Below are 23,456 nucleotides of genomic sequence, written 5' to 3'. Positions count from 1 at the left end.
TAACCATTTTGAGCACATCTTTGGGGGTCATATTTGGTCAACACGACCTGCCTCTATGAGTTTCAGCTAGGGGGTTCAAAACCCACTAATATAGCCAATATTTTTTCTTTTAAACTTTTCATAGTTGGATACCAAAGGTTAACCAATAAACGAACCATTTTGAGCACATCCATGGGTCAAGATTGGTCAATAAGACCTGCCTTGAACCCAATAACGTAGCCAATAAACTTTTCATAGTGGAATAGACTGCACCTTTTTTAGAATTCCATGGACCCTTCCAAAGTCTAATAGAGCGGCCCTATTACCAAATAAACCAAGGCAATTGGGAGGATTTCTAAGGTAGACCGTTAACTTTGGGTTCTTCGTGGGACTTGGACCTCCGTTTTATCCTGGTCCAGTTCCAAATCTAGCAACAATGTGGCAAAAAATAGAGGGAGAATTCCCATACTTGATTTTGGGTAAAAACAAAAATCACGGATCTTGTTATTTTCAACTGGATCTACCCTGATTTTGGATATGGATCCATCAGGGTATGGTGCTGGAATCTTTGAAAGTTGATCAGAGAAGTCAGGCATTAGGTCAGCAAAGCAGGCCAAACGCACATTAAAGGATATACCGACTATGGATTCAGGACATGCATGTATTGGTTGGATCTCATTTCCATGATCCGTTTCAAGTTTCCCTATGTGCACAATCCAGGCCAACCCCGAATTTAACTTTCAAATTTTTTAGCAAATGCCTGCCTATTTTTAATATATCATAATATTATTGGGATTTTTAATTAAAAAAAATCAGTTTTTATTACTATATACCTCCACATTTTCTTGTGTTAAAATCCCCAAATTATCACGTGAGTTTACCATATTTGGGAGAATCACAATTACTAATGAGACTACGATTTCACCTTAGCCCAGCTTTATGACGGTAACTTCAATTTGGATCAGACATAGACCCAAACTTTCGATGACTCAAGGCTATTCCACCCAAATTTTGGATGACCCAAGGGGATCCCACCCAAACTTTTGATGACCCAAGTGTATCCTACCCAAATTTAGGCCTTTTCCACCAAACTGGAGATCCAACAAATAAATGTCTGCTCAATTTATGAAGATCCAGTCTTGGAGCATCACTAGTGATTTTTCCTTAAGAGTTCTACTTGATCGATCCACTTATTTTTATTATGTCCATATTAATCATTACTGCTGGAATCATGGTTCTTATTTATTACAGTGATAATTATAATGAAGGACATTTGAGATTTTTTGTTTATATGAGTTTTTTCAAAATGTCAATTTGATAAAATTCCATTTTTTTTAGAAACTAGTAGGAATGTGTTGTGTCTGTTAATGGGTTGTTCGGTTTACCCAACCAATTACAGAAAAATATATGTCAAAAAGTGCTTGCAACTAATTATGTGGGGGATTTTAGTTTATTATTGGGAATCTTAGTTTTTTATTTAATGATAGGTACTATGGTAAACAGGTTCAGGTTGGGTCATATGTCTGAGGCACATCCTATCCGTTGATAGTCGTAACATAGATCCTTTAGCTCCAGATCCGATACTATAAAGTGTTGGATCTTGGTACCAGTTCCGGATATGGCCATAGGGTCTCGAAGAGAAACCCCCCAAGAGCCACGTGGCTCATTAAGCTAAATTATGGATAATAAGTATATGTTTTATGGGCTGCATGTAACCTATAAAATGGTTATGGAGGGTTATTGGATTTTATGAGGCATTATCTCTAATTAGTGAGTTATTATAATTCTAATCCTTCATGGTTGCTTATATACGAAGACCATGGCCATGACAGATGAGACAACTGAACCATCCTTGAGCTCTTTGAAGGATTGTGAAGAAACTCACACTTAAAGATAGGTTGAAATAGCTCAAATTGGTAGAGTGTGTGTTTTCACGAGATTGGAGGTTCAACCCCTCCTTCTAGCGCGTCCCCTGTTATCCGATAACCCTTCACCATATATGTGATAGGCAGAGGCGTAGCTAGGGGGGGGCAGGACTGGGCTGTATATAGCCCAGTCCTGCCTCCCGAAACAGTTCAAATTTTTCTTTTTTCTTTTTAAAAGCCCAGTCCTAGCCCAGCCCTGATTCCATATGAAATAGATTTTTATCCATTTTTGTAGCCCATCCCGGTCCTAGCCCAGCCATGACTGCAGCAAATAGTTTGATTTGTCCACATGAAATAGATTTTTATTAATAATTGTAGCCATTTTTTATTTTATCTAAATTTTTTTTTTTCGGGGGCGCTGCCCCCAAACCCCCGACTATCGCACAAATAAATTTTTTTTTTTGCTACACCCCTGTTTGCCCCCCCCCCCTCACATGAATCCTAGCTACACCCCTGGTGATAGGGATCTAAAAGATCCTACGTAAAGAACACCATCTTAAATTTTGTTAAATTCTGTTTAACTTGGACCCACATCCTCTAATATGTGGGAACTAGAAGTAGCAAGAGTAAGACCCATGGGACCCACAAACAACATTCACTCCATAGTCCATGTCCTACACCCCCACTGTGGCTTGGGGTTCATGCTCCCAAAGTTAAGGAGGTCCCACCAATGCCGTGAGTGCAAGGGAGGAGCAAAGTCCATCAAACCTTGTGCTTTTTGCAAGTTGCTGCTTTTATTTTAATTCAAACTTTTATTTTTAAATTGTATATATGCAAGGTGCTGAATAACCCTCATAAGATTTTAACCCAAGACTTGTTGGTTATAATAGTGCAAAATAAAACATGTTAAATAGGTTTTTCGGCTTTTTATGTGTTGGGCATGGTAGATTTACTAGGAATCCATACATGGGTCATGTGTTTTCAATTTAAAAAAAAATGGAGATTCAAAAGTTTACAAAATTTTGGACCATTTATTTTTTAAGCTTTATAAAAACTACCCATGTATCATATCAAGTACATAGATCACGTAACATATGTACAATCATAATTTAAAAATAAACAAAGAAAAAGCCTAAAAACCCCATTTAGCATATTCCATTTAGCCCCGATGCACCTACTCCCTTATATAAGCCGTTCAAATGCATTCATTCGGTTTAAATATGGTTGAAATTTTGATGGTCTTCAATATTTAATGGCTTCAAAAAAAAGTAAATGGAGGAGGAAAAAAGGCAATAAATTTAATGGTTTTGCACTATTAATGGTTCTCAAAAGTTAGACGAGAGTGGCGTGGTTGGTGGAGTAAAAGATTTAACATCGAAAATTTTCTCTCTCTATTGTGACATTCCGCCATGAGCTCAAGCCATGCATCATGTTGATCATCCATGCATGTGTCCATGTCTATCATCTGTCCATTCATATGTATTATGCATCAATATACAAATATGAACTAGAGATAGAGAAAGGGCAACTTTTTTACAAAAAGCAAAAACACGTGAGATGATAGTCATGAATGCATATCATGCATGTATGAATATGTCATGCATCCTTATTAGTCGTTCACTCATTTTATGCATTGATGCTATTCATCTATATGCATTTCATTCCCAAATATGGCCTCACCTCCTTCATTTACTTTTCTCAAAGTCATTAATTATGAAAAGCTATCTCAATTTCAACTTCATCTGAACCATTAGATTAGAAACAATCCAACTATTTATATAAGAGTAAGTAGTCCAAGAGTACCCTATTATTATTAATATATATATATATATATAAAGAGAGAGAGGGAAAGAAAGTGTAGCTGCCTACCACATTCTGAGCAAGATAGGGGCAGACAGCAGAATCCATGGTCGGGCGCCAAACAGTTGTAAAAACTCTTTTTTGGACAACCATCTGATGGTCAGTGGCTAAAGCCCTTTTGGGCCCAAAAAAAATGCCTAGTGAATATGGTGTGCATCCACTTAGGTGTAGATAAGAAGGTATTATATATATACATATATATATATATAGTGATTGATAGCTGCTCACACATTAGGTGCTAAATAGATTTTTCAGTCTTTTTTCAATTTATTTTATAAATTCTGACCATACAAATGTGATCTATGTACTTGATTTTATAGGGATCAGCTCTTGAAGCATTCGAGACACATGGATGGGTTCTTATAAGGTTAAAAAATCAACCGTCCAAAATCTTTGTAAAATTTTTAGGCTTCAAATATCATTTTCATTGAAAACACATGATTCAGGTGTGAGTTCTTAAATCGGTCATGCCCAACACATTTATGGGGTCGGAACCGCGAAAAAATACTAAAAGGGCAGAAAAACCCATTTAACACATATCATTTATTACCTAACGTGTGAGTTGCTACCAAATTTTCTCTATATATAGAGAGAGAGAGCTTAGGGATGCAAACTCATGGATCTGAATCAGCCAAAAAATGAAAAACCTCCACCCTGAATTCAATCCGTTTGCATCCTAATATAACTCTCTTACCCTGACAGGAGGGACAACTTTGGCTTGTATAATAGGGGTTCTTTCTTCAAGGTTCGAATAGGTGATGCAGGATATGGATCAAGAAAATAGAAGCCCAGACCTGACACTAAAATAATTTTAAAGCAGTTGGAACATATAATTTTTGCTTAAACATATGTACAAAATACTCAGGCCAAACTGGGTCAAGTTGGATTATCCAACAAAAATATTCTATGCCCATAACCCAGAATATGGTTCGAGACAGGTCAGGTCAGGAACTTGGTATATGCCCGACCCATTTGCGCCCACTAAAGAGCTAAAAATGTTTGGTAACTTCAAATAAATAAAAGTATCGCAATATTGTTGACATATTGTGATATCTTAAAAGTTTTAAACGGCTGACCATTCAAAGATATCGCGATATTTGTCACACTGTAAAATGCACACAAGAAATAGCCTTCAAAAAGGGGTCCCATGCCATCAACACCAAAAGTAGGACCCACACCAACTCAAAATCTAAATTCTGATACACGAACTCACTACTTCGGGGCCCAGATATTTGGGACCAGAGACGGACCTACATTAGGACCGTGCCTCCTCCCCCCACCAAGAATTTAAAACTTATATTGGAGCCTTTATCTGGCTGCTCTCAACATAGGTAAAAAAAATTCTGGGCCGCCCCAAAAAATATTTTCTGGGCCCCCTAAGAAAAAAAATTCGGTTTATGTTTGGCCCCTCCCAATAAAAGTTTCTGGGTCTGGGTCTGGGTCCGTCCCTGTTTGGGACCCTAGTTTTATACTCTTTTGTGTTAATCCACATCCTGTTCAAATTATTAATAGGATCCCATACAAGTCTAAACTATGAGATTCTGACAAGAAGTGGGCCCCAAATTTAGGACACTGGCCTTCATCAGGTCCAGCTCGTACACCCTGCATTTTAAGATCCTTGGCCTTGGATACCATCTCCCCCAAGAGGAGCAAGAACCCAAAAGTCTGACCACCCTCTAAGTCTTCAATGACAAAGTGGGTCCCACATCATTTGTGGTCCTACACCCGTTCCATGGGCCCCAGATCCCAATCCCTCCGGAACATGCAGGAATCCAACAATATTTTCAACCCTGCATATAAATAATAAAACTATGTAAGAAAATATATAAAAATATAACAAAATTTTTAAAAAATAATAATATCGTGCTAATAATGCAACAATGTTGTGCAACAATACAATATTTTTCAAAGTAGGAGATATTTTGAAGATATTGTGTCTTTTTTGGAGACTATATCTAGCTCCCAATATATATAACAAAAAATGATATTTTTGAAAATATTGTTGATATTTGTTACTTATCATCACCCTCAAGCCTCAGCTTTGTGAATTATATTAATTTCTCTATTCCAGTCTATCTAGAGCTTCAACTTCAATCACTTTTCAATCCTTCATGTCACCTTTGAGCGTCCTGGAAGATCTTCCTCTTTTCCTAGTTCTTTTATTTGTATCATGTCAACCTCTTGTACATGTTTGATTACCATCTTAAATGGCATTCACTTATTTTATCTTTTCATTAGTTTGATTTATAAGCGCATTCTAATATATATATATATATATATATATATATATATATATATATATATATATATATATGCTTACTTTTTTTATATGTAAAAGTGGTTGTCTTCGTCCTATTTTTACCATATCTCACAACACCACATACAATTCAAATTTGGAAACAATCGACTTTGTCAGATCTGTTGTGGATTCAAATTTGGCTTGGGAATTCTGGGAATTACCACTTAAACTTGGAATTCCCTAAGAAAAGTTTTCTTGAATGCATGACCACCTTTTACCTGTCCATGTCCGTTACCAATCGTTCATAAATCCCAGATAGAGAATAATATTTCTCAAAAGTGCCAAATCAGGACCTTGGCTTAACCACCCTCAAACAAAACGGTGGAAAACTTTTTCGAGTTTTGTAAAGTTTTTTTTTTTTGCTTATCTTTACTAAAAACACATGATTGCCCTTTTAAACACATGCCAAACTGTGGAAAAAAAGAAAAGGGAGTGAAAGTATTTTCATCATTTTTAAAACATTTAACCCCATTGGCGCAAAGAGTGTGTTGTAGCTTTCAGAGGTGAGCCACTGGTGGTCGTGGGCCCCACCTGGGTTTTTCTCACTTCGGCGAGGATTCTTTGTCGTAAGAAAAAACATTTAACTTCGCGGAGTTAAAATGGTGCAGAGAAATGATATGTCACGTCAGGTCCTTATTTGTCAATTGTTCAAAAAATTTAAGCTATATAGTATATTCACAAATTCATAAAGAAATGTCATTTTCAAAATTATATGCAAAAAGTTAGGTTTCAAGAGAAAAAAAATATCCAGATCCGGTTTGAGCTTTTACCCCCTAGTGATCTTTTTTCACTGGAGGTGCCTGTCATGTGCAAAATGAGTGAGATCAGAAGTTATTGACCACATTTTTCCTTTTTCTCTAGAACTAGGGGTGTCAATGGGTTGGGTTTGACCAGGACCCGACTTGACATGTACCAAACCCTATAGGTTCATGTTCCGGTAAGGGTCCGCCTAACCCCAGCTAAACTTTCATATATATATATATATATATATATATATATATATATATATATATATATATATATATATATATATATTCAATATAAAATACCATTGAAAGTTTACTACGTTGTAAGTTGTTGATTTTTCAAATCTTGTAAAATCTTACACATTAGAATATCATCATTGCTTTTTACCAACCGGAACATGTGGATCATCTTTGGGGGTTAGACGTGCAAACAACATGAAGAATATTAGTGACCCAAGCCAATCCATTAATAGTTAGTGTTTGCCTAGACACTTTTGTCCATGACAGTTTTGTCACACCCTTGGATTGCGACCAAACTATGCCCACAAGGACATCTTCAGTAGGGCTGGTAAACAAGTTGAATGAACCGAACAAGGTATATTTTGGCTCGGCTTGTTTACGATTGAGCTCATGACTCAACTCGTGTACTTGTTTAGTCAAGCTGAACTCGAGCTCGACCCGTTCTTGAACGAGATGAGCCAAAGACAAACTGACTCATGAAAAACACATTTCTCTCTCTCTCTCTCTATATATATATATATATGTTATATATACAGTTCAAACCATGACGGGCCCTGCATGGTTGGTAGGAGGAGCTGTCAGTACTTGTCTCTTTTTGGTGTGACGTTGCAGGTTCAAACCCCAGTGATAGGTTTGAATAATAACTGGTAAGGGTATGCCTAACCGCAGCTTGCCTTTAAAAGCAAAAAAAAATACATATATAATGCATTTTTTTATATATTACACTTAAAATATAAAAATATATTTTATTTATACGATCTTTTTTAGTGTCTTCGAACTTGCCTTGTTTAAGCTAAACGAACTGCTCTCGCCAGCTATATGAGCCGATCACGAACGACCTTATGATGAGTCGAACCGAGCCAAGTCACGAGCTGCTCTCTTCGTTTACCAACGCAACCATATCAGTGGGACCCACAGTGTCAAAGCGGGGCCCATCGCAATTCACAAGGCCCTCCACAAACCAGCCACCGGACCTAATTTTCAAAGTAAGTGGTGGGACCCACCAAACCTCTCCGCAAAGCCCACGAAAGTGGGACCCACAGTTTTCCTGATGATACAATCAGATGGCGGGGCCCACGTAATCGTGGGTTTGCCATACCGTGGACCCCACACCCCCGCCAGCAAAGAGAACAGAAGGAGGTGGGGCCCACAAAACCCCGCCTACGTTCCCTCCTGGGCCCCAACCCCCAAGGGTGTGCGGGGAACCACACGAGGTCGGGGCTCCAGTCCAGCAGAACCGTGCCAAAATAAGATCCGCAGACAGACTAGACAGACCTCAAAAGGACAAAAACAAAAGCTCGGCGAAAGCGATCGAGATCAGTGACTCAGTGGAGTAAACAGGAGGGAAAAAAAATCTAAAAAAAAATTAAAATGAGCGAAGAAGAAACGGGAAAGCCATCGGTGGTGTAGCGGCTCGCGCTGCTGCTGCTACTCCGGTGCTTGGGCTGACCCACCGGCCGCGCCGATGGCGGAGTCCGGCGTACGGAGGCATTCGTCCGGAGACCGGACCAAGCTAGGGTTCCGGCACAACTGGTGCTGCTCCTCGATCGCCCCAGCAAGCCCCGACGACGACCACCACCACCACCTGTCCCGCCACCACCACCACCACCACCCATCTTCGCGCTACCCGAAATCCCCCTCCAGCACACGCAAGTCCATCTCCAACCCGCCGGAATCCCCCGTCTCCAGCCGCCTGGGACTTGGGTTCATCGACCGCCGCCGGATCCTCTCCCCCGGTAGGGTTTCGCCGATCGAATCGGCCTCGATGCCGTCCGATCCAGAGCCGGACCAGGGCTCTCCTCCTCATCGGCGTCCGCGTCCGCCTCCGCCTCCGCCTCCTCAGCCTTCGGTTCCGCCCGGTGGGAGTTCGGAGGCCGGGGATGCCTCCGCCGCCCAGAGAGGCCCTGGCGGGGAGGACTCCGCCCCGTCCGAGGGGTTCCGGCGAGCGGAGAACGCCCTCGTTCGGGGCTGCGACGTGAGGCTCAGCCTGAGGGGGAAGGCCGGGGAGAGGATCCTCATGGATCTGCACTCGGAGGTGCTCTGCTCCCGGAGCTCGGTGTTCGCCGCGAAGATCTCGGAGTCCAGGGCGACCGCTGCTTCCGGGCCGAGAAGGTGCTGGGTGGAGGTGGCGGAACTGAGTGACGTGGAGGCTTACAGGGAGACAATCGAGCTCATGTACGAGAGGAACGTCCCCGGGAGGCTGATGAAGGCCGGAGTTTCTCGATCCATCCGCATACTCGAGGTGATCGTCTGTTAGGGTTCTTCATTTTCCCTCTTAATTGCTATTGTTTTCTTTCTGTTCTGCTAAGTGACATCCGTACTTTGCGGTTCTTGATTCCGTTTTACATTTTTCTTTTCTTTCTTTCGTTCTTATGTTGTTCATCTTTTTCTTTTTTTTGGTATTTTTTCATGTTCTAAACTGATTTTTTGGAAAATTGTAATTCTTGATGATTGGTTTTCATTTCTGCACTTATTGATGGTGTTTGGGAGTATGATGGATTTTCGTGTATTTTTTTGTGGGTTTATTAATTTGATATGAAGTGGGAAGGATTTTACTATTGGGTGTGAATCTTTGTTGTTGGAGAGCGAGAATCAACCCATTAAGATGATGGGGCTCGAATGCTTATTGTAGGAAACATGATCGTGAGAAACGGCCAGTTTTATCTGTTTCAGAGGGCACTTTCTGTATAGTAAGGGTACGTTCGGCCCCTCAACTCGCACTCTGATTTGGAATCAGAATGATTTCAAATCCCAGGGCAAATCGTGAGATTTCAAATCTCACGGGTTGCTGTGATTTCTAATCAGAATGATTCGAAAATCAGGGCTTTTAGAATAGCTTTCTCAGGTTCTGTCGGAACTAAAGGAACATGCCCTAAATCTTTCGGAAATTTTCTTTGCAAGTGCTGTTAGTTTGGTTTCTTTGAAGTCCCCTTCGGAGTGTGGTATCAAACTATCAATGACTTGTTCCGCTGACATCTTATGTGTTCTCTTGGGGATAAGGAGTTCGGAGATTGTGGGGTCGCTTCTTGTTGTTTTTCAGCTTCTAAGAAACTAAATCCTTATCAGAGTAGCAAAAATAGTTGAAAGTGTTTAGGTAATATGAGGAAATGTAAAAACTGTTTTACCTCTTTCACGATCGTTGCAGAGAGAATTATAACATGGTATAGCTGATCATGAAACTACTTGTAAAGACAAGAAGTTTCTAGAAACTGTGACATGATGTGACTGATTGCAAAACTACTTTGAATCTAGATACAATTCCTGCAACTTGATGGCCAACAAAGAATGATGATTCCCAGCTGATTTGATGAAGCTATGTATAGTTGGGTTTTATTTTGGGTTTAGAGGAAGATGACAAATCTTGAGCTGGGGTTTAGGGTATGCAAATTGTTATTTAATGCAGTATTACACGGATGCAATGATCACTTATCTTCTTTATTCTCTAGTAACTCATTTAGATATACTGCAAATGATGGTACTCATTAGTATGTGAATGGGAACGAAAATTGCAACCTTTTTTCTGTTTTATGGTTTCATGACAGTTGGTGATCATTAATGGCGTACTTTTACAGAAGTGCCCACTTTGAGTTTGTCTTATTCAGTTGGTAATCTTCATGTACATATAATATAATAATAGTCTAGTGGAAAAATATCCTAATTCAATATCAGGTGTCTTATGTTAACCATTTGTGCATGATTGAGCTCTGATATTGGAAGACTGCCTCTTGACAAAAAGGGAAAATATAGTCTAGTTGGGAAGCTATTGTCTAAGCGGGTGCAAACAATGAATTGAGAATTAAGTGTATTAATTTTAGTAATATGATGCAAAACCATTTTCCATCTGGATTTTAGGTACAGATGAATGCCATTTGAAAAGAAACTTTATCTGATTACACCAGGCCTATGATGTCATATGACAGAATTTCTTTGGCATTTGTCTTGGTGTATGTTTTTTGCATTTTGCTTTTCTAGAGCATGAGAGAAATACTAAGGACGATTTAGCATCCAATATTTGATTCAAATCTTCAAAAAAAATTCTCTAGTTCTGTAGTAAATCTATAAAAAAACCGCAAGCGTGATCAAGATGAGATCCCTCAGCTTATGTGGATGATAGGAAATCATCTATGTCATAGACATGATAAAACAGCTCATGTACCCATGTTGGCATGTCTCGACATGGGTACTGATACCAGGTGTGGCACAGATACGTGTTGGGCCTGTGGGTTGGGTCAGGTCCAACTAAGACCCAACCCGAAACCCCAAATCCTTTTTTTCATGGCGAATGAGAGGCAGTGGGGCTGGGGTCCTCCTTGTCTCCTCCCCCTTCATCTCTCCTTCTCATTCTCCTTCATGTAAAGAGAGAGAGAGAGAGAGAGAGAGAGAGAGAGAGAGAGAGAGAGAGAGAGAGAGAGAGAGAGAGAGAGAGAGGGTTATGGGGTACCCCTTCCACTTTTATAGTAAAAAGGGGATGGGGATTGCCCTTTTATTATAAAAGGGGAGAGGTTTATAATAAAAGATCAGAGGCGCTCTCCCCTTTTATAATAAAAGGGTAACCCCCATCCACCTTTTTATTATAAAAGGGGCAAAAGAGCAGTAAATTAAATAAAAATATTTTATAATGAAAAGAGAATGAAAAATCTCAAACATATTCTATTTTTTATTTTTAAAAATATTCATTTTACTTTTTTATATTTAAAATAACATATTTTCTTTTTTCATGATATATATAGTTGTGTCCCCATATCCATATTTTTCGAATTTGCCGTGTCGGACGCTCTGTACCCGCACCCATGTGACATAGGAAATCATGAACTCTACAACCACTAGTCATGGCATCCATGGATGCCTTATGAAAGGCATTTTGTGGTTGGTCCCTCGGTAAAGTTGGATGTATGTAACTTCTTCTTGTTGTACTCTGAATTTCATTGTGAATCTCTTGCTTTGTAGTGTGTTCATATATATATATATCTGTATTGTATTGTATTGTATTGTAATAGGTAATGCCAAATTTGAATTCTTCCACTCAATCCTTCCCTTCTGGCTAGGGCACAACAGTACTCTAGGTCGACTGCTTGTATCAGTTTCCACTCTCTTATTTCCTTCAATTTGTGTGACGTTTCAGCTTTGTCTAAATATATTTCAAGATTCTGGATCCAATATGACTATTCATAAGACATGGCAAGATTTGTTGATTTCCTGTTTGATTCAAAGCAGCCTCCTTTTGCATCTTGGTTTGGGGCTGATATGGATGGAATTGCCTAGTTGACTGTTGAACCACTAAAAGTCACCTAGTCTAATTTAAACATTAGACTGATAAAACACAGGCTTCATATACATTCTATTTTGAAAAAGATAGTGCAAACAATTGAACATTTACTCATGAAATTACAATTCGTGAAAAGTGAACAGGACTATGAAGGACTACAAAATTCTTATCAGTTTTTTTCCCATTTAGCAGATAAAACTGTTGGAGACTGGTTCTTAAGTCATATGCACCCGGATGCTCATGATGACAACGTATGAATGCATATAAGATGTGTTGATGCCTGACAAAGTTGCACTATCCTATTATGGAGGTGATGTGTTAATCGGTTCAGTCTATTTTTCTGAGGATGAAAACAAAATTGCAATGTAGTTGCTTGTTTTACAACGGAAATTAAGGGTTGGTGCAATGACTGTTCAGAGCTATGGCATCTTAACTAGGGCTGCTTTGTTCATATTCCATGTTTACTTATAGTACAGCCCTGATGCCTGTTAATCCATTCCTTTTTTTGACTGGTTAGTGTATGAATAAGTCATTAAGTTGTCAATTTTCATGCATGTAGTGGATGGGCAAGTTGCCATGGTTAATTTTCTTAGTTGAACATGTTCTCGTTATCATTTTATGAGCAAATGGTCTTTCAAGGGTTATATTATATGTTGAGTTATAATTTTTTTTACTTGTACTCTGTGACTTACGTTTTTTAGTTTTATATGAAAGATGAATCAGGGTGTATAGACAAAGGTGCTGTCTGATTTAATGGTGATAGGATTTATTTATTCTCTGCTATAAAGCTAGTAAGTGGTGCTTGCGGCCCTCTTTTGTCTTGTTCATTACTGACTTCATCACATTTAACAATGCGGGTATTCCTGAAATTTTAGTAACTGCAATGCTTTAAAAGCTTTGCTTTCCATGCTCTTTTCCTGCTTCTCACAAAGTAAGCATTTGATTTACTGTCCTTTTGTCTCCACCTTTGTGTTCTCATAAAGTGCTACTTTCTACTTCTACCTTCATGTTTTGCACAGTTTCATGCTTGATTCTGTCACCTAAGCATTGATTGTCAAGTTGGCTCTCTACATTTTCTTTGTTTTTTGGTTTCTTTTCTTTTCTCTTCCTATTTGTTGTGGGTGGCTGCTTTTCTTCTGTAGCTCTTGTCAGCCTTTTAAGTTTTATGGGAGCAACTACCTGAGGCTCTCGCCATTGTTGGTTGTTGCAATCATTCTACAATCTATGTATTATTTGAATGGTATGAGGCATGTTGTACATAGTTGTATGGTTCTTGGAGCTAATCGGATGCTCCTACTGCTATCTTTACAGCTGAAAGCTTGGATTTATACGGTCATTCCGAATTTGTAGTAAAATTGGTTGCACTTGAAAGGATATTAGGCCAGTATGATGAACTTGTTCTTGCAGCTGTTCTGATGAAAAGTAAGAAGATGCAATTCTCTCAGCAAGTCATGCAAACTGCTGTTTTCCTCCCTTTACTGGATGATGCCTTTTTTTTCCCTTCTGTTTACCTTCCTGTTCATCTTCATTCTGTCTTTGGCACTTATGTACTTACTGCCATTGATTTTGTCGGAGCTAGGTATCCTTCTTTCTTCTGTCTTGGCACTTGCCATACTCACTAAAAATGTTTTTGTTCGGGCTAGGTGTCCTTTTCCATCATGTTTGAAGCAGGTGTGAGGTCATGCCTTCAGTACCTTGAAGCTGTCCCATGGACTGAGGAGGAAGAGGAAGCAATGCGAAACCTGTTCATCAAATATAAGCTTTACAAGCCCACTGCACAGGACGTGCTAGCCAGGCTGCAGCCACAAGAACAACCATCCTGTCAAAAACTCACAATGCATCTGCTTCAGTCTGTTATTAGTGGAACGGATGATAAAGCAAGAAGGGAACTTAAGTCTCTAGTTCAAGGGCTTCTGTCCAAGAGCTCAGTCTATCATAAGGATCCACATGACCTCAACAAGGATGAGATCTACAGCATGTGTCATTCCTGTCTTCAGGCACTGATTACCCTTTTTTCTGAAGCCACCAACCCATCCCCAGCTGATCGGACAGCTAAAGACTCACTGCCCTTAATCGGACGGATGTCATTGCAAGTAGATAATCTTACTTGGTTACTGGAGATTCTCATAGAAAAGCAAATGGCAGAGGAATTTGTAGCTGTTTGGGCTGATCAGCCTGTGTTGCTGATGATGTACAAAGAGACATCGGCAATGGTCCGATACGAAGTTAGCAGAGTTTCAGCATGTTTGTTTCTTGCCATGGGACGAGGTCGGCTGCAATGTGCTGGCAATGTCAGGTGCCATTTTGTGGAAGCCTGGTTGGGACCGATGCTGTCAGACTTTGGGTGGTTGCAGAGGTGCAGCAAAGGCCTCGATATGAAGCTTTTGGAGGAGGCAATTGGACAGGCTGTGCTCACGCTTCCACTGAAAAACCAGCAGAGCCTGCTCATGTGCTGGTTTGAGTATTTCACCAAGCATGGCAACGAGTGCCCAAACTTGAGCAAGGCATTCCAGATCTGGTGGCGCAGGTCATTCTCTAAAGCACCGGATGTTCAGAGTGGTGTGCTGTATGCCCCATGTTAGCCACCCTCTCTTCTCCATTTTCAAGTTTGCATGTTGTAGTGTAGCACCAAGGAGGTGTGGATGACGCCAATGGCCTCTCTCTCTCTTCTAGTTGCCTTTGAGCCTTGCTGCAATTTCTCCTTGAAAAAATAAATTACTCGATTGCCATGTTGTAGATTGAAAATACGCCAATTTTCTCTGCTGTTATATGTAAAGGTATGCCGCTTTCCTGGAGCCTCTTCCATGTTTTTGTTAATTCTTAGTCAACCTCAGATCTGTGGCGCATTTGCTTGGCCCAAATGAGAATCTTTTTCTCATGGTTGTGGGAGAATAATTCTTATTTGCTTCATTTTTCACTTGCAAGCAAACCTGATAAGATTTTGAAATCACATTTGCGGCCCGTTTGTTTCATTCCGATGGGAGGAAAGTCTGAAAAGGCACAGATTTCCAAAACTCCTGCCATATCAGCTTTCCCATAGAAGTCCTTGAGTAACAGGAGAGGTATGAAGGGATTTGCATATGAAAAGAGGAAGGTGGTGGGAAAACTGGGACCTACTTCAGCATAGCACTTTCCTACCATAATTCTTGGTTGTTTGTTTCGCCCATGGTGAGAAAGGGATGCTGGCTCAGCAATTTCCCATGAAACTGCACGAAACAAACGGATGTTTGAGATCATTTTACTCACTTATGTGATTCCAAATCAAATTCTCCACCTTTTGATTTGAAATCACATGATGTACAATTACATGAGATGGAATCGTGTGATTTTGAATCATATAAAAGTGAAGCAAAAGTGGCCTTGTATTAATAGCAGTAACTGGTAGGGCTTGAAAACGAGACGAGCAGCTCATGGTCAGCTTAGCTTGTTCCATTAGACGTTGATTTGTGCTTGTTAATTTTTCCTCAGGGGGGCAATCGACGAGCTGAGTGCGAACAAACCATCCTGGTTTAGCTTGGGTTGTAGAGGTCTATTAATAATGTGTTATATGTGTAAGAAAATGCAATCCACAAAAAAATACCTCTCAACAAGTTCTCACAATGAGATTACAAGAACCGCAAAGGTTCACAGAGAGAGCATCAACACAAAACATACACTGTACCCGAAGGAGGGTATTCACAACAAAAATCGAAAAAAATAAACTTTTTATTAAACTTGGGATAAAATCCCACACTCAAGAGAATAATATGTACAAGGGGAATAACCCCATATTTATATAGGGAATGAGAGGAGCCTCAAGGGAGTCGTTGGACTCCCAACGGCTCTATTAGAGTTGTTGGGAGTCCAACGGCTCCCTTGGAGCTGTACCTTTTTTACTTGGTCAAAAAGGTGAAGCTTATGAGGGTCCTAAAATGGGGATTTAAGTTAGTTCTAGTTGGGTTTTAACTAGAACTAATCAAATTAAAAACTAATGTGAAAAAAAAGAAAAATATTAAGGGATTACATGAGCTACCTATGAGATTACATATGAGATACATGAATTGCCTATGAGATTACATATGAGATACATGAATTGCCTATGAGATTATATATGAGATATGAGATTATATATTTTAACACTCTTCTTCAAACTTACGATTAGATAACCGAAAGTTTGCCTAAGAGAAAGTGAAATCTAAGAGAGCGAGAGGCTTGGTGAAAAAATCGGTCAACTGATATTCTGAAGCAACATAAGGAAGATTGATGATGTCGTGCAAAAATTTCTCTCAATCATAATGACAGTCCATTTCTATATGCTTGGTGCATTCGTGAAATGTCTGATTGCTTGCAATGTAGATAGAACTCTTGTTGTCACAATACAGATTTGATGCTTTTGAACTTTCAACTCCCATATCAGAAAGGAGACGTCGAAGTCATACTAATTTCATAGTGGTTGTGGCCATTGCCCTATATTCAACTTCTGTTGATGAGAGGGAGACCTTTTGTTGTTTCTTGCATCGCCATGACACCAAGGATTCTTTTAAGAAGACACAAAAATATGTAGTTGAGTGGCGGTCATTTGGATCAGCACCCCAATCTGCATCAGTATAAGTAAACAATTTTAAATTATAAAAAGCAGATAAAAACAAATCTCGAGAAATAGAATTTTAATGTATCTAATAATGCGCAAGACTGCGCCCATATGAATAGAAGTTGGGGCATGTTGAAATTGACTGGTTGTATGAACGACATGTGCAATACCAGGTCTTGTGATTGACAGATACGATAGAGCCCCTACAAGTTGTCTATATGGAGTTGGATTCTCAAGTGGTTCTCCATCATCAACCTTCATCTTGACATTCACAATTTCAGGAGTATCAATATGTCTTTCATCTGAAATACTTGACCTGACAACAATATCCAATGCAAACTTAGATTGAGTTAGCAAGTATCTCTTAGGTGAGTATGCAACTTCTATACCAAGAAAGTATTTCAAGAAACCCAAATTACTCATTTCAAAGTGTGTTTTGAAAAAAAAATTAATATCATAAACTCAATGTTTATCACTTCCGGTGATGATCATGTCATCAAAATAGAGTAGAAGGATGATAATACCTGTATTAGAATTCTTAACAAACAGAGTTGTGTCAGTAAGACAAAAACTAAAACCAAAATCAAGCATAACCTTACTAAACTTATCATACCAAACTTTTGGAGCTTGTTTGAGACCATACAAAGCCTTGTTTAGGTGAAGAGTTTTCTCTTTGGGAACATTCAAACTTGTTGGTGGATCCATGTATACTTCTTCAAGTAAATTTTCATTTAGAAGAGCATTTTTAACATCCATTTAAAAAATATGTCACCCTTTTATTGTTGCTAGAGCTATTAAGATTCTAACAATAGTCATTCTAGCTATTAGGGCAAAGGTTTCTTCGTAATCTATTTCATATTTTTGGAAATAACCCTTTGCCGCTAATTTGGCCTTCAATCTTTCAAGAGTGTCATTACTCTTAGTTTTCACCTTGTATACCCAGCGACAACCAATATGTTTTTTGTTGTTTGGAGGATGATCTTGGATGGTCCAAGTGTTTGCCTTTTCTAAAGCTTCTAATTCGACTTTCATAGCTTCGATCCATTCTGGTTGATCCTTGGTTATATCATAACTGGGGGGTTCTATATAGGAATGAATTAGGGCAATAAAGGCTTGATGTTTTTGTGAAAAAGACTCGTAAGACACAAACTTTTCAGGAACTTTCAAGATCCTAGTGGAATTTCTAGAAGAAGCAACTTCTTGTTTCCTTGTGTATTTGTCCAGGGCACACTGTCTTTCTAAGTTTCCTCGCCTAGAGTATTGAATACAATCCTGATTGTCGTTAATTGGATAAGAATCAATCATATTTGTTTGATCATCCAAATCAATTTCTCTTTCACTATTCTTTGGAACTAAATCCAACAAGAAGGAATACTCATCTATTTCAGTAGACTGTATATTTTCAAAAAAGCTTTCATTTTCTAGAAAAGACACGTTCCTTGAAACATATAATTTGTTGTTTTTAGGATCGAAACACTTGTAGCCCTTTTGATGACTAGCATATCCTAAAAAGACATAGGGAATAGCACGGGTAAAAAATTTGTCATTCTTATCTGTAAAAACAAAACATTTGCACCCAAATACCCTTAGTCTAGAATAATCTAGAGTTTGTTTATAAAGTTTTTTAGTGGGAGAGATATTATTTATTGAAGATGAGGGCATTCTATTAATAAGATAAACTGCAGTTGAAATAACTTCGGCCCAAAAGACTTTAGGGACTTGATGTGTGAAGAGAAGAGTTCTAGATGTTTCTATAATGTGCCTGTGCTTTCTTTCCGCTAACCCGTTTTGTTGAGGAGTATAGGGACAAGATTTTTGATGTGAAATCGCATATGAGTTCAAATATTCCTTAAATTCAGTTGACAAGAATTCTTCCCCTGAATCAATACAAAATATTGAAATATCATTTCTAAATTGGTTTTTGACCATATTGTGAAATATTTGAAAAAAATGAGAACACTTAAGGCTTATGCTTAAGAAAATAAATCCAAGTATATCATGTAAAGTCATTTACAAAAACTACATAATACAAAAAACCACCTTTTGACACAACTGGTGCAGGACCCCAAACATCAGAATGTATTATAAAAAACTATCTTTTGACACAACTGGTGCAGGACCCCAAATATCAGAATGTATTAATTCAAGTGGTCGAGTAGAGACAAAGGTTCTTTCATGAAAAGGTAATTTTTTTATTTTCTAAGAATACATTTTTCACATTTAAAAGTTTCAAGATTACAAAAATTTTCGATGTTTAGAAAGAACTGAAGCTTGGATATACAAGGATGACCAAATCTTTGGTGCAAAAGATCCAAGCCTAATTTTTGAACATTGCAGCATAATGTATTCTTGGGTATTTTCAAAAAAATCATGTAGTACAAACCTCCTTCTATATGACCTTCCCCAATCAGCTTCTCTGATTGGTGATCATGTACCCGACAAGCATGAGAAGAGAAGAAAACATTACACCCATGGTCAGTTAGCTGAGATATAGATAAGAGATTTAAATTTAGTTTAGGAATATATCTAATTTTTGGAACACAAAATCCTTTTGAGTTTTGAGAACTATTTTTGAAATTCCCTATTCCTTTAATTTCAAGAGTTGTTTCATCTGCAGTAAAAACATTAGAACCACTTGAGTTATTACATTGAGAAAGAAATTTTATGTTTGGTGTCATGTGAAAGGAAGCACCAGAGTCAAGAAGCCATAGAGGTTTACCTGGATCGCAGATGCCAACAGAAGAAACGACGGCTCCGGCAGAGGAAAAAGCTCCTTTGAGAAGAGGTTGTAGTGCCTCTACCAGCTAAGTTAGAGACATGTTTCCAATGAACGTCTCATTCGATTCTTTCGTTGATTCCACAATAGCTACCTTTTTCATAAGGTTTTTTCAACTTTAGACAGTAAGTTTAACGTGTCCTGGTTCATGACAGTAATAACAAATAACTTTTCTTCTTTCAAAATCGCCTCCTTGTCTTTCATTATTTGTCCTTTCAATATGTGGCGGTTTGTAAGTGCGAATGTGATTGCCTGGTCTTGATACATCTAGAACTGTATCATCATTACTCTTAGCAACTCGCTTCTTGAGTCTATTTTTTTCCATACTTAACTCTTCAATAGAAGGAACATTTCCCCGATGTAGAAGAGCGGACTTGGTTGTTTCAAATTCGAGTCTCAACCCATTGATAAATTGAAAGAAATGCTCTGCATTTACTTGATTTTGGTGAAGCTCAATATCTTGTGGGCAATACCACTTTGGTTCAAGAAAAGCCAACTCTTCTCATAGCTCAGATAGGCTATTATAGTACTCCCTAATACTCTTCTCCCCTTGAAGCATATTCTAAACTTTTTCTTCCAAATTACAAATGTAAGCAATATCTTTAAGAGAATACATTCTCTTAATATACTCCCATGCATCATTGGCGGGCTCAAATTTTGTGAGACTTGAATACTTCTTTATATCCACACTAGATATTAGTCAATACATGATCTTGGTGTGACCCATTCTCTATTCTTTGCAAATTTTCTTATATGTAGAGATAGCTTTATTTTTTTCAACTTCCAAAAGAGGTACTTCTTTACCTCCTTTTTTGGTGAGAGTTAGTCGAGGTTTCTCATCGGTTCCATCCACTAAGCCTTATAGACCTTTTCCCCAAATGAAGTGCTTCATGATAGAAGCCCATGTTACATAATTTGAATCATTTAATTTTATGAGCTTAATGGTGACATTATCATTGTCATTCATTTTACAATCTTGAGAAGAAAAAAGGAAGAGAGGAACAAATAAGAAAAAAAAAAGTTTTTTTACCACGAAAACAAGAATGGGTAGCCTTCCAAGCTTTTCACGGCTACACACAATCAATTCTTCAAAGAGCCTTCACTTTCTTGAAGAAATACTTGAATGACATGCTTCCCAATGTACGTCCACCAACGACTCTAATACAATGTAAGAAAATGCAATCTACAAAAAATACCTCTCAACAAGTTCTCACAATGAGATTACAAGAACCACAAAGGTTCACAAAGAGAGCATCAACACAAAACATACATCATACCCGAAAGAGGGTATTCACAACAAAAATAGAAAAAATAAACTTTTTATTAAACTTGGGATAAAATCCCACACTCAAGAGAATAATATGTACAAGGGAAATAACCCCATATTTATAGAGGGAATGAGAGGAGCCTCAAGGGAGTCGCTCTTGGGAGTCCAACGGCTCCCTTGGAGCTGCACCTTTTTGGCTTGGTCAAAAAGGCCTTTTTGACTAGTAAAAAAGGTGAAGCCTATGAGGGTCCTAAAATGGGGTTTTAAGTTAGTTCTAGTTGGGTTTTAACTAGAACTAATCAAACTAAAAACTAACTAGAAAAAAAAAAGAAAAATATTAAGGGATTACATGAGCTACCTATGATTACATATGAGATACATGAACTGTCTATGAGATTACATATTTTAACAATTTGTATATTATATGAGGATAATGTTTGCTACTCTCTGGGCAAGGAACTCTTTAGTGGAAAACTGTAATTTTTTTTGGCAGATTTAACCCTCCAGATGTGCTCTACATGTTTGGTTTAGTTGAAACCAATCTTTGGATCATGTTTTTCTGAGGTTTATGTTGGATTTTTTCGGGAGCTGGAAAATCAATAGTCTACAATGTTCCAAAATGTCAACCTTTTTATATAAAAAAAATAACGATAGAAATGCTAATTCCTACTATTTTGACCATGCTGAACACATGGGATCAGATTTGATCAAAACAACCTCTTCTGAGTTCCAACTCACACCTCCTTGTCCACGAGAGTAGCAAATACTTTCCCAATTATATTGTCTATGATTTCACTTTTTATGGTGTAGCCTAATTGGTTGATGTGTATGCTTTGAAAGAAAATATGATCGGATGTTTGAATCCTATTAGGAAATGAAAAATTAAAATCTCTTTTTTTTTCGAACGAGCAAATTTGATCTTGGGGTCCTTTGCTTAGCTCTGCAAAGTCTAGCCCAAGCTCAAGTTAAGATTCAAGCGGAGCTTCAACATGCCAAGCTTGGCTTCTTTTGCTTGTTTACCAGCCCTAGTAAAAAGAAAATGCTATGTTATCTCATCCATGCTCATCTTGCCTATGTTATATTTCTTTTCTATTTTTTCTTTCTTTCCAAACCCTAATCCTCTCTTACCAACTTTCCATTAACATGCTTTTAGTTGGTAAACCCTTGAGGTCCATCCTGCCCACTGGGGAGAGTACGCCTAGCTTTGACCATACAGCAAGGATGTTCCTGATGGGTTTTAAACTCGGTGGCATGACCTTCACAAGTTTTTTTGGATTTATAACCCAAAGAAAACACACCCAGCATGAAGGCTTGGTCGGGCTACCTCAGCCTGCCATACCTATGGTCTTCCCGCGGGCGGCATAAAACTCCAAGGCTAGAACCCCTGACCCCAAGGCCTATGCTAGGCGTCAGCTTGCACCTACCAGATGAGAGGAGCTCTTGTTGGCCGGCTGTTTTTTTTTTTTTTAAGTAAAAGGCAAAAAAAAATCCCTAGGTTTGCAATCTTATGCAACCTGAGCAAGAATATATGGGTGACTATAACCTATTCTGCATTTTAGGTCTTTGGACGCAGCTCTTTATGGAGGCGTTTCGATTATGTATACCAAAGCTTGGGTCTTCAAAAGTCCAGATTTTGGTTAAAATCTCAGGTTTTGGTAAGCTGAGCTTATCGAAACCTTTTAAATGTGTTTGGATGACAAAACCCTCACAAAACAAGGTCTTCTTTTTCTTCATTGGATTTTCAGCTACTATGCAACACAAAAATCGGTTAGAAGTTTGGATGGTATTGTCCAATGAGAATTTTCAATGGTCAGATGGTTGGAAAACGGTCAAAAAATGGGAAAGTGATGTTGAAAAGCACCAACGAGTTATGCGTGGTTGGTAGGAGCTGTCAGTGCACGTCTCCTCGTGGTAGGACGTTGCAGGTTCAAAACCCAGTGGTACTTTAAATAATAACTGGTGGGGTCTGCCTAACCCCAGCTGGTCTTTAAAAAAAATGTTGAAAAGCCACTAAACTGGTATCGTTCATGTTGGAGGAAACCAACCTAGCTATTTTTCGGTGATCGAGTAGTTGCAGCCACCCACAAACAAACTGCAAAATGAAAGCCTGGTTTCATTTTGCAGTCTGGTTTCAGACTGGGTCCCAACCAAACCCGAGCCGTTGACACCCTTAGTTTTAGGCCCATAGACCAGGTTTTCACTGAACGGTACTGATTGCTCTTCATAACATAGTTCAATCACTTAGACACATGATTCCATTTTCATTATTCAATTACATTGAGACATGTTTTTCATTTTCACGCAAATATCATTCCATACCATGTTTAAATTTACACAAGGCAATTCGAAAGCTAGCCAGCAATGTTACTTATATCATATACTGCTCCATTTCCAGCTGAACCATATTGCTCACCTGGTCCCAACCTTTTGACATGGGATCCGATGTTTTCGTTAGGGGTGTCAACGGGTCGGTTTTACCCGGATGACCAAACCATATAGGGTCCGGGTATGGTGACAAATAAGAAGACTTGATTAAGACCCGGGTCTGGACCTGAAGGTCCAATTAATACATGGATCTGGATATAGTT

At 38.7% G+C, this 23,456-nt stretch overlaps 1 protein-coding gene across 1 annotated transcript; it reads left to right on the top strand.

Annotated features, from left to right (window-relative positions):
• The first annotated feature begins 8,329 nt into the window (after positions 1-8,329).
• LOC149848325 (BTB/POZ domain-containing protein At2g13690-like) lies at positions 8,330-15,046 on the top strand. Its single transcript, XM_090011121.1, has 2 exons — positions 8,330-9,231; positions 13,899-15,046. The coding sequence occupies exons 1-2, from the start codon at positions 8,455-8,457 to the stop codon at positions 14,835-14,837; spliced, it is 1,716 nt and encodes a 571-aa protein (XP_089867247.1). The 5' UTR covers positions 8,330-8,454; the 3' UTR covers positions 14,838-15,046.
• The last annotated feature ends 8,410 nt before the right edge of the window (positions 15,047-23,456 follow it).

The sequence above is a fragment of the Nuphar pumila genome, chromosome 1 (assembly GCF_984573655.1).
Source record: "Nuphar pumila chromosome 1, dmNupPumi1.hap1.1, whole genome shotgun sequence".
Classification (NCBI taxonomy): domain Eukaryota; kingdom Viridiplantae; phylum Streptophyta; class Magnoliopsida; order Nymphaeales; family Nymphaeaceae; genus Nuphar; species Nuphar pumila.
The sequence above is the reverse complement of the archived record's forward strand: the minus strand, read 5'-3'. Positions and strand labels throughout refer to the sequence as shown.